Source organism: Loxodonta africana, chromosome 3 (genome assembly GCF_030014295.1).
Source record: "Loxodonta africana isolate mLoxAfr1 chromosome 3, mLoxAfr1.hap2, whole genome shotgun sequence".
Taxonomy (NCBI): Eukaryota; Metazoa; Chordata; class Mammalia; order Proboscidea; family Elephantidae; genus Loxodonta; species Loxodonta africana.
Genome location: NC_087344.1, coordinates 208,721,727 through 208,737,508, shown reverse-complemented (window position 1 = coordinate 208,737,508; position 15,782 = coordinate 208,721,727). Strand labels below are relative to the sequence as shown.

At 39.6% G+C, this 15,782-nt stretch overlaps 1 protein-coding gene across 1 annotated transcript in view; it reads left to right on the top strand.

Annotated features, from left to right (window-relative positions):
• The window catches only part of MROH9 (maestro heat like repeat family member 9), a 107,207-nt gene that overhangs the window by 19,403 nt on the left and 72,022 nt on the right, over positions 1–15,782 (top strand). The window contains exon 6 of the mRNA XM_010595055.3: positions 13,161–13,296. Within this exon, the coding sequence (XP_010593357.2) occupies positions 13,161–13,296 (136 nt within the window). The remainder of the gene's footprint in view (positions 1–13,160; positions 13,297–15,782) is intronic.

The window sequence follows — 15,782 nt, the reverse complement described above, 5'->3', positions numbered from 1 at the left end:
CCATTGCACCACCAGGGCTCCTTGATCAGCGTTATAGCACACATGAATTTTTACTATTTTGTTTAAAATCAGCTTGGAACACAGGTATAGTTTACTTGCATGAGGAAATACAGTCCATGGTGTTCTTTAAAGCATGCTGATCTCCTATTTCAGTGTCCAAAAGGGGGACTGAGTGACTTGTTTAAATCTTCTGATTTTCTGGCCTGGGAAGGCAGTCTCCCTCTACTTTTGCAAATGGCTTGGATTGTCCATTCAAGTGTCTAAAGGATTCATCACAGAAAATTTTGTAAGCAAGGCTTGAAATTAAGCGTAGTTCACCACTCCAGCCTGTTTTCTGCACAGTGTCTAATACACATTACACACTCAGCAAGTAGTTGGTGCTTTCTGACTAGGGGAGCCCTGGTGGCACAGTGGTTAAGAGCTATAGCTGCTAACCAAAAGGTCTGCAGTTCAAATCCACCAGCGGCTCCTGGGAAACCCTATGGGGCAGTTCTTCTTTGTCCTATAGAGTCGTTATTGAGACTATATGAGTCAGAATCCACTTGATGGCAAGGGGTTATTGTCTGACTAGGGATAAACCTATGCATCTCTCTGTGTGTAACTATACATATTCTAGCGAGTTACACTCAGGCAGCAGGAAGACATTTTTGTGTTTCTCCCTCCTTCTTCACCTTTTCCTGTTCTCTCTTTCCATTATTGTAGCAAAGTTCATTCTTCCTTGCAAACAACCCACCCTTCAAGTGTAAAATAATAAATGTGTAAATTCACATGTGCAGCAGAGGCTCTTAAAAGCTATTAATTGAGGGTACCCAGCTACAACTGACATTTATGTGAGAAACTGAGTGAGGTAGCCTATTCCTGATCTGCAAGGATCGCTAAGTGCCACCAGGTAGAAAGCACATCAGCATTTTTCAGAACATTGACTCCAAGAGCTAAAGTCAACCAGCTCATCAGAGTCATGGAAACATAAAACAGTATAAATTAACTTTCTCTTTAAAATAATGTCTACAGATGTTTAAGTCAGTGAAATTAATGGGAGGCCAAATATATAAAATAATCAAAAAATGAACTTTGTTAAAAAATTCTGTTATGAAGCTGAGCTTCCCAATGATCGGGCATGTGTATATCTGTACCTGACACACTGTAGATAATCAATGAAGATTTGTTATGTCCTTCTTTAAGTAAATATAACTATTCTATTCTCCATCACTCTCCATACGCTGGATAAAGACTTTATTCTTCGTAAATAGTGTAGGTCTTCCAGAGTTTCAGAGACCCTTGTCCTATTAAAAATCCTATCATTTGTATTCTCTCAGAAACATTTTTGGAAGTGTTAATTCTCATTACATGACCTATATGTCCATCAGGGTGGAAAAACTCCTACAATCAAAGAATATTTGTCCCTTGAATTAAACTGTTGAACATCCAACAGATGAAGAAATGTGAGGTAAATATGTCATCCTATAGTGTTAACAGAAAGGTGTTACTCCTAGATTCGTTCCTTTGGCACACGAGAATTTGAAAGATGAGTGGGGGGTTTCCAGTCAAATCTAACAGACTGCCCAAATGTATCTATCTCCTCTCCTCCAGGGTCCTCACAGGATGATAGCAAAGCAATGTGATAAAGGTATAAGTCCACAGCAACAAATAAACTAGAGAAGAGTTTTTAACAGGCTAGAGATGTCTACCAGCCTCTCCTTGGAAACCCTATGGGACAGTTCTGCCCTGTCCTATAGGGTAGCTATGAGTCGGAATCGACTCAACGGCAACGAGAGTCAAAGAAGGCTGAAAGCATGCGCATTAGTTGAAAGGCTTAATTGCAAGTTTTTACAGAAGAGCCTATGTCACCTCCCAACCCTCCTCATACACATACTATATTCCATTGTCACCTCCCATCTTCCTTCATGCACACACGGTATTCCATTCAGACAGTGTCCATTGGCAGGCAAAATTTGAGAATTTCTTTCCTCAAAAGAATTGTAAGCTCCCTGAGAAAAGACTCTTGCATTCTATTGTTTAGATACACTGTGGTGTGATAGCATCCCCCCAACCTAGTTACCATGAGGCAAGGTCCGACAGTTGCCAAACTTCATCTACACATAAAACCCCATCAAGTGGTATTACATTCTTAAATATGAATAGACTTCCAAGATTTTCCAGATATCTGAGAATGTTCTCCAAAATAAAGAGACAGACCAAAGTAAATAAAGAGGGAAAAAATTACTATCAAAAAATAGAGAGATGGAGGCGAGGCCAAGATGGCGGACTAGGTGGACGCTACCGCGGATCTCTCTTGCAACAAAGACTCGGAAAAACAAGTGAATCGATCACATACATAACAATCTATGAACTCTGAACAATAAACACAGATTTAGAGACGGAGAACGAACAAATACGGGGAGACAGCGATTGTTTTCAGAGCCTGGAGCCAGCATACCAGTCAGGTGACCTTCAGAGCCTGATTTGGGGCAGAGCCCAGGCGGGCAGACGGCACAGACAAGGGGCCCAGCCCTAGCCCCTGAACTCATTCCGGGAGGGGGCCCAGCCGGTTCGCGCGGGTGGCGTGGTGGCGCAGCTGGTGGGAGAAGTCCCCGGGATGCAGTGACTGGTCTTGGAGCAGGGGGAGCAGCGTCCCAGCCAGGGAGCCGTCCTGCCGGGATTTTGGCAGGATCGGGCGTGGCGCGAGCGCGGGGAGCAGCTACATCCCCCTGAATTGACCCCGGGGGGGGTCCCAGCCGGTTCAAGAGGGCGGCGTGGCGGCCCAGCCGGTGGGAGAAGTCCCCGGGACGCAGTGGCTGCTCTTGGAACGGGGAGAGCGGCATCCCAGCCGGGAGGCGCAGTTGCGGTGCAGGCACAGGGAGCTGTTCCGCTCTCCTGAGCTGACCCTGGGGGAGGGGGCCAGCCTGTTTGCGGGGGCGGCACGTGAGGGGACTGGCGGGACGGGGAGTCCCCAGGAGGCAGCAACTGATTTTGGAGTCAGGAGTGCACCGTCCCAGTAGGGGAGCCTTAACCTTGGGGTTGGGGCTGACAGCGGAGGATCTGACCGTGACGCCAGCGGGCCAGACCCCCCAGAGGCAATCTCCACACAGCCAGTACATATAGGAGACGCGCCCCGCGGAAATCTCAGATATAATAGTCATTCCAAGTAAGACAAGCAACTCTGGCTATATTCTGAGGTGCTACTCTCCTAGCTCTCTGATCCCTCCCCCACCCTCCCCAGGCGGCTCCATTAACATCCGAATAGCCTGAGCCAGAGGGAGACCTCTGATAGGGATCTGACTGCTTTTTTTTTTTAGTGGATTTTCTGGAAAAACTAGTTTCCCAGTGATGGCTCGGAGACAGCAGTCCATAACAAACCACATAAAGAAGCAGACCATGACAGCTTCTCCAACCCCCCAAACAAAAGAATCAAAGTCTTTCCCAAATGAAGATACAATCCTGGAATTATCAGATACAGAATATAAAAACCTAATTTACAGAATGCTTAAAGACATCACAAATGAAATAAGGCAAACTGCAGAAAAAGCCAAGGAACACACTGATAAAACTGTTGAAGAACTCAAAAAGATTATTCAAGAACATAGTGGAAAAATTAATAAGTTGCAAGAATCCATAGAGAGACAGCATGTAGAAATCCAAAAGATTAACAATAAAATTACAGAATTAGACAACGCAATAGGAAGTCAGAGGAGCAGACTCGAGCAATTAGAATGCAGACTGGGACATCTGGAGGACCAGGGAATCAACACCAACATAGCTGAAAAAAAAATCAGATAAAAGAATTTTAAAAAATGAAGAAACCCTAAGAATCATGTGGGACTCTATCAAGAAGGATAACCTGCGGGTGATTGGAGTCCCAGAACAGGGAGGGGGGACAGAAAACACAGAGAAAACAGTTGAAGAACTCCTGACACAAAACTTCCCTGACATCATGAAAGACGAAAGGATATCTATCCAAGATGCTCATCGAACCCCATTTAAGATTGATCCAAAAAGAAAAACACCAAGACATATTATCATCAAACTTGCCAAAACCAAAGATAAAGAGAAAATTTTAAAAGCAGCCAGGGAGAAAAGAAAGGTTTCCTTCAAGGGAGAATCAATAAGAATAAGTTCAGACTACTCAGCAGAAACCATGCAGGCAAGAAGGGAATGGGATGACATATACAGAGCACTGAAGGAGAAAAACTGCCAGCCAAGGATCATATATCCAGCAAAACTCTCTCTGAAATATGAAGGCGAAATTAAGATATTTACAGATAAACACAAGTTTAGAGAATTTGCAAAAACCAAACCAAAGCTACAAGAAATGCTAAAGGAGATTGTTTGGTCAGATAACCAATAATATCAGATATCAGCACAATACAAGGTCACAAAACAGAACGTCCTGATAGCAACTCAAATAGGGAAATCACAAAAACAAACAAATTAAGATTAATTTAAAAAATAAATAAATAAATAAAATAATACACATAATAGGGAATGATGGAAGTCAACAGGTAAAAGATCACAATAATCAAAAACAGGGACTAAATACAAAAGGCATTGAACTGCCACATGGAGAGTGATACAAGGCGATATAGAATGATACAAGTTAGGTTTTTACTTAGAAAAATAGGGGTAAATAATAAGGTAACCACAAAAAGGAATATCAACTCCATAACTCAAGATAAAAGCCAAGAAAAACGTAACTACTCAACTAACATAAAGTCAAACACTATGAAAATGAGGAACACACAATTTACAAAGAAAAACGTCTCAGCGCAAAAAAGTATGTGGAAAAATGAAATGGCCAACAACACACATGAAAAGGCATCAAAATGACAGCACTAAAAACTATTTATCTATAATTACGCTGAATGTAAATGGACTAAATGCACCAATAAAGAGACAGAGAGTCACGGACTGGATAAAGAAACACGATCCATCTATATGCTGCCTACAAGAGACACACCTTAGACATAGAGACACAAACAAACTAAAACTTAAAGGATGGAAAAAAATATATCAAGCAAACAATAAGCAAAAAAGAAGAGGAGTAGCAATATTAATTTCTGACAAAATAGACTTTAGACTTAAATCCACCACAAAGGATAAAGAAGGACACGATATAATGATAAAAGGGACAATTGATCAGGAAGACATAACCATATTAAATATTTATGCACCCAATGACAGGGCTGCAAGATACATAAATCAAATTTTCACAGAATTGAAAAGTGAGATAGACACCTCCACAATTATAGTAGGAGACTTGAACACACCACTTTCGGAGAAGGACAGGACATCCAGTAAGAAGCTCAACAGAGACACGGAAGACCTCCTTACAACAATCAACCAACTTGACCTCATTGACTTATACAGAACTCTCCACCCAACTGCTGCAAAATATACTTTTTTTTCTAGCGCACATGGAACATTCTCTAGAATAGACCACAGATTAGGTCATAAAACAAACCTTTGCAGAATCCAAAACATCGAAATATTACAAAGCATCTTCTCAGACCACAAGGCAATGAAACTAGAAATCAATAACAGAATAACTAGGGAAAAGAAATCAAATACTTGGAAAATGAACAATACCCTCCTGAAAAAAGACTGGGTTATAGAAGACATTAAGGAGGGAATAAGGAAATTCATACAATGCAATGAGAATGAAAATACTTCCTATCAAAACCTCTGGGACACAGCAAAAGCAGTGCTCAGAGGCCAATTTATATCGATAAATGCACACATACAAAAAGAAGAAAGAGACAAAATCAGAGAACTGTCCCGACAACTTGAAGAAATAGAAACTGAGCAACAAAAGAACCCATCAGGCACCAGAAGAAAACAAATAATAAAAATTAGAACTGAACTAAATGAATTAGAGAACAGAAAGACAATTGAAAGAATTAACAAAGCCAAAAGCTGGTTCTCTGAAAAAATTAACAAAATTGATAAACCATTGGCTAGACTGACTAAAGAAATACAGGAAAGGAAACAAATAACCCGAATAAGAAACGCGAAGGACCACATCACAACAGAACCAAATGAAATTAAAAGAATCATTTCAGATTACTATGAAAAATTGTACTCTAACAAATTTGAAAACCTAGAAGAAATGGATGAATTCTTGGAAAAACACTACCTACCTAAACTAACACATTCAGAAGTAGAACAACTAAATAGACCCATAACAAAAAAAGAGATTGAAACGGTAATCAAAAAACTTCCAACAAAAAAAAGCCCTGGCCCGGACGGCTTCACTGCAGAGTTCTACCAAACTTTCAGAGAAGAGTTAACACCACTACTACTGAAGGTATTCCAAAGCATAGAAAATGACGGAATACTACCCAACTCATTCTATGAAGCCACCATCTCCCTGATACCAAAACCAGGTAAAGACATTACAAAAAAAGAAAATTATAGACCTATATCCCTCATGAACATAGATGCAAAAATCCTCAACAAAATTCTAGCCAATAGAATCCAACAACACATCAAAAAAATAATTCACCCTGATCAAGTGGGATTTATACCAGGTATGCAAGGCTGGTTTAATATCAGAAAAACCATTAATGTAATCCATCACATAAATAAAACAAAAGATAAAAACCACATGATCTTATCAATTGATGCAGAAAAGGCATTTGACAAAGTTCAACACACATTTATGATAAAAACTCTCACCAAAATAGGAATTGAAGGAAAATTCCTCAACATAATAAAGGGCATCTATGCAAAGCCAACAGCCAATATCACTCTAAATGGAGAGAACCTGAAAGCATTTCCCTTGAGAACGGGAACCAGACAAGGATGCCCTTTATCACCGCTCTTATTCAACATCGTACTTGAAGTCCTAGCCAGGGCAATTAGGCTAGACAAAGAAATAAAGGGTATCTGGATTGGCGAGGAGGAAGTAAAGTTATCACTATTTGCAGATGACATGATCTTATACACAGAAAACCCTAAGGAATCCTCCAGAAAACTACTGAAACTAATAGAAGAGTTTGGCAGAGTCTCAGGTTATAAAATAAACATACAAAGATCACTTGGATTCCACTACATCAACAAAAAGAACACCGAAGAGGAAATAACCAAATCAATACCATTCACAGTAGCCCCCAAGAAGATAAAATACTTAGGAATAAATCTTACCAAAGATGTAAAAGACCTATACAAAGAAAACTACAAAGCTCTACTACAAGAAATTCAAAAGGACATACTTAAGTGGAAAAACATACCCTGCTCATGGAAAGGAAGACTTAACATAGTAAAAATGTCTATTCTACCAAAAACCATCTATACATATAACGCACTTCCGATCCAAATTCCAATGTCATATTTTAAGGGGATAGAGAAACGAATCACCAATTTCATATGGAAGGGAAAGAAGCCCCGGATAAGCAAAGCATTACTGAAAAAGAAGAAAGTGGGAGGCCTCACTCTACCTGATTTCAGAACCTATTATACAGCCACAGTAGTCAAAACAGCCTGGTACTGGTACAACAACAGGCACATAGATCAATGGAACAGAATTGAGAACCCAGATATAAATCCATCCACGTATGAGCAGCTGATATTTGACAAAGGACCAGTGTCAGTTAATTGGGGAAAAGATAGTCTTTTTAACAAATGGTGCTGGCATAACTGGATATCCATTTGCAAAAAAATGAAACAGGACCCATACCTCACACCATGCACAAAAACTAACTCCCAAGTGGATCAAAGACCTAAACATAAAGACTAAAACGATAAAGATCATGGAAGAAAAAATAGGGACAACCCTAGGAGCCGTAATACAGGGCATAAACAGAATACAAAACATTACCAAAAATGATGAAGAGAAACCAGATAACTGGGAGCTCCTAAAAATCAAACACCTATGCTCATCTAAAGACTTCACCAAAAGAGTAAAAAGACCACCTACAGACTGGGAAAGAATTTTCAGCTATGACATCTCAGACCAGCACCTCATCTCTAAAATCTACATGATTCTGTCAAAACTCAACCACAAAAAGACAAACAACCCAATCAAGAAGTGGACAAAGGATATGAACACACATTTCACTAAAGAAGATATTCGGGCAGCCAACAGATACATGAGAAAATGCTCCCGATCATTAGCCATTAGAGAAATGCAAATTAAAACTACGATGAGATTCCATCTCACACCAACAAGGCTGGCATTAATCCAAAAAACACAAAATAATAAATGTTGGAGAGGCTGTGGAGAGATTGGAACTCTTATACACTGCTGGTGGGAATGTAAAATGGTACAACCACTTTGGAAATCTATCTGGAGTTATCTTAAACAGTTAGAAATAGAACTACCATACAACCCAGAAATCCCACTCCTCGGAATATACCCTAGAGATACAAGAGCCTTCACACAAACAGATATATGCACACCCATGTTTATTGCAGCTCTGTTTACAATAGCAAAAAGTTAGAAGCAACCAAGGTGTCCATCAACGGATGAATGGGTAAATAAATTGTGGTATATTCACACAATGGAATACTATGCATCGATAAAGAACAGTGACGAATCTGTGAAACATTTCATAACATGGAGGAACCTGGAAGGCATTATGCTGAGCGAAATTAGTCAGAGGCAAAAGGACAAATATTGTATAAGACCACTATTATAAGATCTTGAGAAATAGTAAAAACTGAGAAGAACACGTACTTTTGTGGTTACGAAGAGGGGTGGGAGGGAGGGAGGGAGAGGGTTTTTTATTGATTAATCAGTAGATAAGAACTGCTTTGGGTGAAGGGAAAGACAACACTCAATACATGGAAGGTCAGCTCAATTGGACTGGACTAAAAGCAAAGAAGTTTCCGGGATAAAATGAATGCTTCAAAGGTCAGCGGAATAGGGGCGGGGGTCTGGGGAACATGGTTTGAGGGGATTTCTAAGTCAATTGGCAAAATAATTCTATTATGAAAACATTCTGCATCCCACTTTGAAATGTGGCATCTGAGGTCTTAAATGCTAACAAGCGGCCATCTAAGATGCATCAATTGGTCTCAACCCACCTGGAGCCAAGGAAAATGAAGAACACCAAGGTCACATGACAACTAAGAGCCCAAGAGACAGAAAGGGCCACATGAACCAGAGACCTACATCATCCTGAGACCAGAAGAACTAGTTGGTGCCCGGCCACAATCGATGACTGCCCTGTCAGGTAGCACAACAGAGAACTCCTGAGGGAGCAGGCAATCAGTGGGATGCAGATCCCAAATTCTCATAAAAAGACCATACTTAATGGTCTGACTGCGACTAGAGGAATCCCAGCGGTCATGCTCCCCAGACCTTCTGTTGGCACAGGACAGGAACCATCCCCGAAGACAACTCATCAGACATGAAAGGGACTGGTCAGCTGGGGGGAGAGAGACGCTGATGAAGAGGGAGCTAATTATATCAGGTGGACACTTGAGACTGTGTTGGCAACTCTTGTCTGGAGGGGGGATGGGAAGATAGAGAGAGAGGGAAGCTGGCAAAATTGTCACAAAACGAGAGACTGAAAGGGCTGACTCATTAGGGGGAGAGCAAGTGGGAGAAGGGAGTAAGATGTATGTAAACTTACATGTGACAGACTGATTGGATTTGTAAATGTTCACTTGAAGCTTAATAAAAGTTAATTAAAAAAATAGAGAGATAATTCAGGATACAGATGAGAACTTATTTTCAGAAAGAGTAGAGAAAACATTTATAATGCTGAAAGGGAATAGAATTAAAGTGAGCATGGTCTGTGCATTGAACAATTTTACTTAGTCATAATAATGAGAAAACTCATGATTGATTTTAGGATCAACCTACAAACGAAGCATAAACAAAAACTTAAGAGAGCTACTGGAAACAACATAAACCCTATGAACATAACAATGCAGAAATAAAAGCCCAGGCAACACTTTGGTTGTTCTTTAATAAGTTAAACACAGAATTAGCATGTTAGGTGCCACTGAATCAAGTTTCAACTCATAACAACCCCATGTGACAGAGTAGAACTGCCCCGTAGAGTTTTCTAGACTGTAATCTTTACTGGAGCAGATCACCAGATCTCTCTCCCATGGAGCGACTGGGTAAGTTCAAACTGCTAACCTTTTAGTTAGCAACTGAGTGCTTAACCCTTGTGCCACCAGGGCTCCTAGGATTAGCATATGACCCAGCAATTCCACTCCTAGGCGTATACCCAGAAGAATTGAAAACAAGTATTCAAATAAAAACTTGTGCTTGAATGTTCATAGCAGACCTGTTTGCAATAGGCAAAAAGTGGGAACAACTAAATGTCCATCGAAAGGTGGATGAATATACAAAGTGTGATACATATATGCAATGGAACCTTACTCAGCCATAAAAAGGAGTGAAGTACTGAAACATCCTACAACACGGACGAACTTTGAGAACATTATCCTAAGTGAAAGAAAACAGACATAAAAACCACCTACTATATGATTCCATTCACATGAAATATCCAGAGTAGGCAAATCTATAGAGACAGAAAGCAGAATTGTGGTCACAAAGGGCTGGGAGGAGGTGGGAGATGGGGAGCGACTGCTTCATGTCTTCCATTAGAGGTGATGAAAAACTCCTGGAACTAGATAGCGGTGATGATTGTGCAACATTGTGAATGTACTTAGTGCCATCGAATGGCACATTTTAAAAATGGTAAATTTTATGTTACATGTGTTTTACCAGAATTTTTTAATGCAAAAAAAGGAGGGGCAGGGAACAAAAGTAGGGGAGTAGAAGCAACAGAGGTAGGTTGAAGATAAATAATACAGCTCCAAACTATTTACCATATATAGTGGAGAATCAACAAGACATCCCCATTTTATGAAAAAGAAATAAAAGTATTACCGTATTTTAAAACACAAAGGTAGAAGAACTAAAAATAATAATAAAACCGTATCAAGAGGACTGTTGCCAAGTGGAGGCATATAAGTGAGTTAAACCCTAACTTACCATAGCAGGAACAGATAAGGAATGTCTCAGACCGATGGCAGAAACAGAAGTCAACGTACCTTGTTTAGAGATACAGAGGTGACTCCTGAAGAAATAGCTAACAAACTTAGAGGTATTTGCCTCTAGAATGTAGCACATAAAACTATCATTACTGTTAAGGAACTGGAGAGCCCAGATCAACAAAGAATAAGGGATCCAGTAAGAAAGACCAAAAAACTCAGCAGGAGTACTTAGAAGTGAACAGTGAGAAGGTACTATTCTCCTGTTCTTAACTCTTTCCTTCTTTGCAGGAATGATTTGGATAGATTTTCTCTAAAAGCAGGACCATGTTGCATCGAAAGTTCCCAAAGTGTGGCGTTTGAGGAGGTGTGACTGTGGTTGGCATGCTGCTGCAGGGACTGTGCAGGGCATATTCAGTGTGCTCCTGGGTCCACGCATCCTACTGCTAACTTAACCTAGTCTAGCCAAGCCCCACCCTCCCCAACACTGCTGTTACTGGATGAAAATAAGTATACATGCAGTCTAGACATGGCCCCATCTACTCTGCTGGAGATACACACCTAGGCAGACCATGTCTGCCAAACAGAATAGACAGAAACTGCTGGTAGCTCCATTTATAAAAACATCTGCTAAGAATTATACACCCACAACTTCATGAGAAGGGATAATCAGGCAAAAATTGTAAAACAATAAGACTTTAGGGCCTATTCCCTATAAGTTGTCCCCAGCTGCAGTGACTTAAGCTGTGAGAAGTATTCCTCCTCCATCGTGCCCAATAGGGAAACACAATTCCTCTTCCTTTTTCCTTCAGCCCATAATGTGATGGCAGTCCTTAAAGCCTTGCCGTCAATTAGAAAACAAACTAAAAATCAAAAGAAAAGAACATGAGAGAAAGAGAGCATTTCCCCTTAGGGCCTGGAATAGAGGGAGCCAAAACAGTCAGCTCCTAGATTCACCTAAGTCACAGGCCTTAGAGGTTAAGACTCAGGGCAGTCCTACTCCAGTAAGACTCCACACAGGAGTTTGGGAGGAAAACATCCAAGGAGAACACCCAGAGAAGCAAGAGATTTATTATCTTCCCTTCTCCTACTGACACCGTCATTCCACAATCCCAATTCAGTTATGCCCTTGGCCGTGATGTAGGTCACTTCACAGTTCTCCTTCCGGAGTGAGTGTGTGTGTGTGTGTGTGTGTGTGTGTGTGTGTGTGTGTTGTGTGTGTGAGAGAAAGAGAGATGGAATGGTCAAAAATCATGGGCGGAGGGCAGGGGAGGGAACAATGGAGGAGGCAGAAAGAAACTGGCTTCGGGATTCCCCTGGAGGTTTCAGTTGGACCCTAACTTTTACCACCACCATTTGCTCCAATCATCAAAGCATTGATCTAAGAGACATAATTACTTATCTTAGAAACAATAAGACCCTACAGGCCATGCTACCAGTTCACTGAACTTACATCGTCAAAGCCCTTTTTTGTTTAAAAATACCCCCCAAAAAATTGGTAAAAAATTGAGAAAATTTTGTCATAAAAACAAAATGTCTCTTCCACCTCTCCTCTCTTCTCTTATATCCCTACTTCCTTCTTTATTCATATTTAATCTGGCCAAGCAAGTCAGTCAAGATGAAAATCTAAATATTTGAGCAATCTATGTGTCCAGGAAGTTGTAGGAAAAAAAAAAAAAAAACCTTAAATGTTGTAGTGGTAGCTTTGACATCAGAAATAAATATAAGCATGAAAAAAAATGAATAACTCTGGGCAGAGCCAGAGTATTCTAGGAAGAAAAGGGGCATTTCCCAGGAACTTACAGAGTCATCTGACTGTTTTATATGTGGAGAAGAGAACACACAACCTTTTGAACATTCACCTACTGCCTCCCTGGTACCTTGGGAATTTGCTACCTACAAATTGTTGTCTGCTTTATAGACTAGAAATGAATATTAATTGAGTCACTATGAGTTCCAAGCTCTTTTCAAGGAACTATCTTATAAATTTTACCCCATTAATCCCCACAATATTGTTATAAGATTTGTTATCTTCATTTCACTAATGAGGAAACTGAGGCTTAGCAACAGAGTGAAGATATGAATACAGATTGTCCGAATTCTGAAACTCACCTGTTAATCATATTCTGATGTATAAGAAGAGCAAATGCAGACATTTAATGTTGGCCATGCATAGCAAATGTATTTTTTTTCCTTTGTTTCCCCATTAGACAAGTGTGGATGCTCCATGTTTGGGTGACCTGGCAGCAGAGTTGTCTCTTTTGTGTTCTCATTCTGATCTTGCAATCACACAACAAGCATCCTTGGGAATGTACCATCTCCTCTGTATTGCAAAATGTCAGAATGGTAAGAATGGCTCACCACTTTTCTAAGGGTTACTAAGAATCTGTCACTAATTAATCTACTTGTAAATCCCAGGAAGGCTCCATGTCTGTAGATTTATAAATTAACTTCACTTTCTGAAATGTGTTTTTTAATCTTTTCAGAATTGTCAAGAAATTCCAGTAATGGTATGTCATGCCTAGTATAATTGATTGTTTAGAAGATGACCCAGTTTTTCCAATTATCCACATGGACTAGTATTATCATGAAATTAGCCCATTATTTTTGTGGGAAAATAGGAAGGTTAATACCTTCTTCCCTTAAAACCTACTTTAAATTTGACTGAACATCTAGAAAGAAGATCAGCAAGGAAACAGAGCACCTAAATAACACCATAAACCAACTAAACTTAACAGACATATATAGACACTCCACCCAACAGCACAATTACATTCTATTCCAGTGTACATGGATCATTCCCCAGGATAGAAACTTGCTTTGTGTATGTTAGGTCACAAAGCAAGTCTTGATAAATTTAAAAAGATTGAAATCATACAAAGTATTTTCTCTAAACACAATGGAGTGAAGCTAGAAATCAGTAATAGAAAAAAACTTGAAAATACACAAACATATGGAAATTAAACAACATACTACTAAACTGCCAATGAGTCAAGGAAGAAATCAAAAGATAAATCACAATTTTTTTAGAGTCATATGAAAATAAAAGCACAGCATACCAAAACTTATGGCATATAGCAAAGGCAGCACTCAGAGTGAAACTTGCAGTAATAAATGTCTACATGAAAAAAAGAAGAAATATCTTAAATCAACAGCCTAACTCAACCACTCCAGGAACTAGAAAGAGAAGAACAAACTAAGCCTAAACCTACCAGAAGAAAGGAAATAACAAAGATCAAAGTAGAGATAAAATCAAAAACAGAAAAACAATACAGAGGATCAATAAAACCAGAAATTGGTTATTCGAAAAGATCAATAAAATTAACAAATCTTTAGCTAGACTGACAAAGAAAAAAAAAAGAGAATAGATGCAAATAACAAAAATAAGAAATGAAAGAGGGGACATTACAACTGACCCAACAGAAATAAAGTATGACAGAATATTATGAACAAATGTACATCAACAAACTGGATAGCCTAGAAGAAATGGACAATTTCTTAGATGTACACAACCTACCCAAACTAACTCAAGAGGAATTAGAAAGTCTCAACAGACCCATAACAAGTGAAGAGATTGAATCAGTTATCAAAAACCTTCCCCCATACTACCCCCCCCCAAAAAAAAGTCCTGGACCAGATGACTTCACTGAGAAATTCTACCAAACGTTTAGAGAAGAATTGACACCAATATTGTTTAAATTCTTCTAAAAATATGGAAGGAAGGAATACTCCCTAATTCATTCTATGAAGCAAACAATAACTCTGATACCAAAACCAGACAAAGACACCACAAGAAAAGAAAACTACAAGCCAATATCTCTTAGGAATATTGATGCAAGAATCCTCAACGGAATACTAGTGTGACGGTTAAGGTTGTGTGACAACTTGGCTGGGCCATGATTGTCAGTGGTTTGGTAGTTATGATGTAGTTTGGCAGTCATATAATGATGTAATCACTTCCATGATAAGATATGATATAATGTGATCACCTCCAAGGTGGAATCTGCTGTGAGTAGCCAATCAGTTGAAAGGGAGTTTCCTTGGAGATGTGGCCTGCATCCAATACAGGTGGACTTTCTGGCAAGGCTTGCAGGCTTTTGCTCACTCTGGATCCTGCAGCTGGCTTCTGTTCATCTGGCTTCTAGTTCTTGGGAGTTGAGTTAGCAGCTTGCCTGCTGATCTTGGTCTGTATTTTGGGTTTGCCAGCCTTTGCAGCTATATGAGTCAGGAGAAGCTTCCAGCCTGACCAATGGACTTGGGATGTTCCAGCCTCTACAACTGCATGAGCCATTTCCTTGATATAAATCTCTCTCTCTCTATATATATATATATACACATACATCTCTGGTTTTGCTTCGCTAGAGAACCCAGCCTAAGACAACTAGCAAACAGAATCCAAAGGCATATTAAAACAGTCATACGTGACCAAGTATGATTTATTCTAGGAACGCAGGAATGGTTCAACATTAGAAAAGCAATCAACATAATATACCACATCAATAGACAAAGGAATAGAACCCCATGATCTTCTCTATGGAGGCAGAAAAAGAATTTGATAAGATACAACACACTTTCTTGATGAAAACCCTCAGGAAGATTGGAATAGAAGAGAAATTCCTCAATAAGATTCAGGGCATATATGGAAAGCCAACAACTGACATTGTACTTAATGGAGATTGGGAACAAGACAAGGGTACCCACTCTCACTACTTCTTTTCAATATTGTATTAGACACCCTAGCCAAAACAATAAGACAAGAGAAAAAAATAAAAGATACCCAGATTGGAAAAGAAGAAATAAAATTATCTCTATTTGCAGATGATATGATCCTA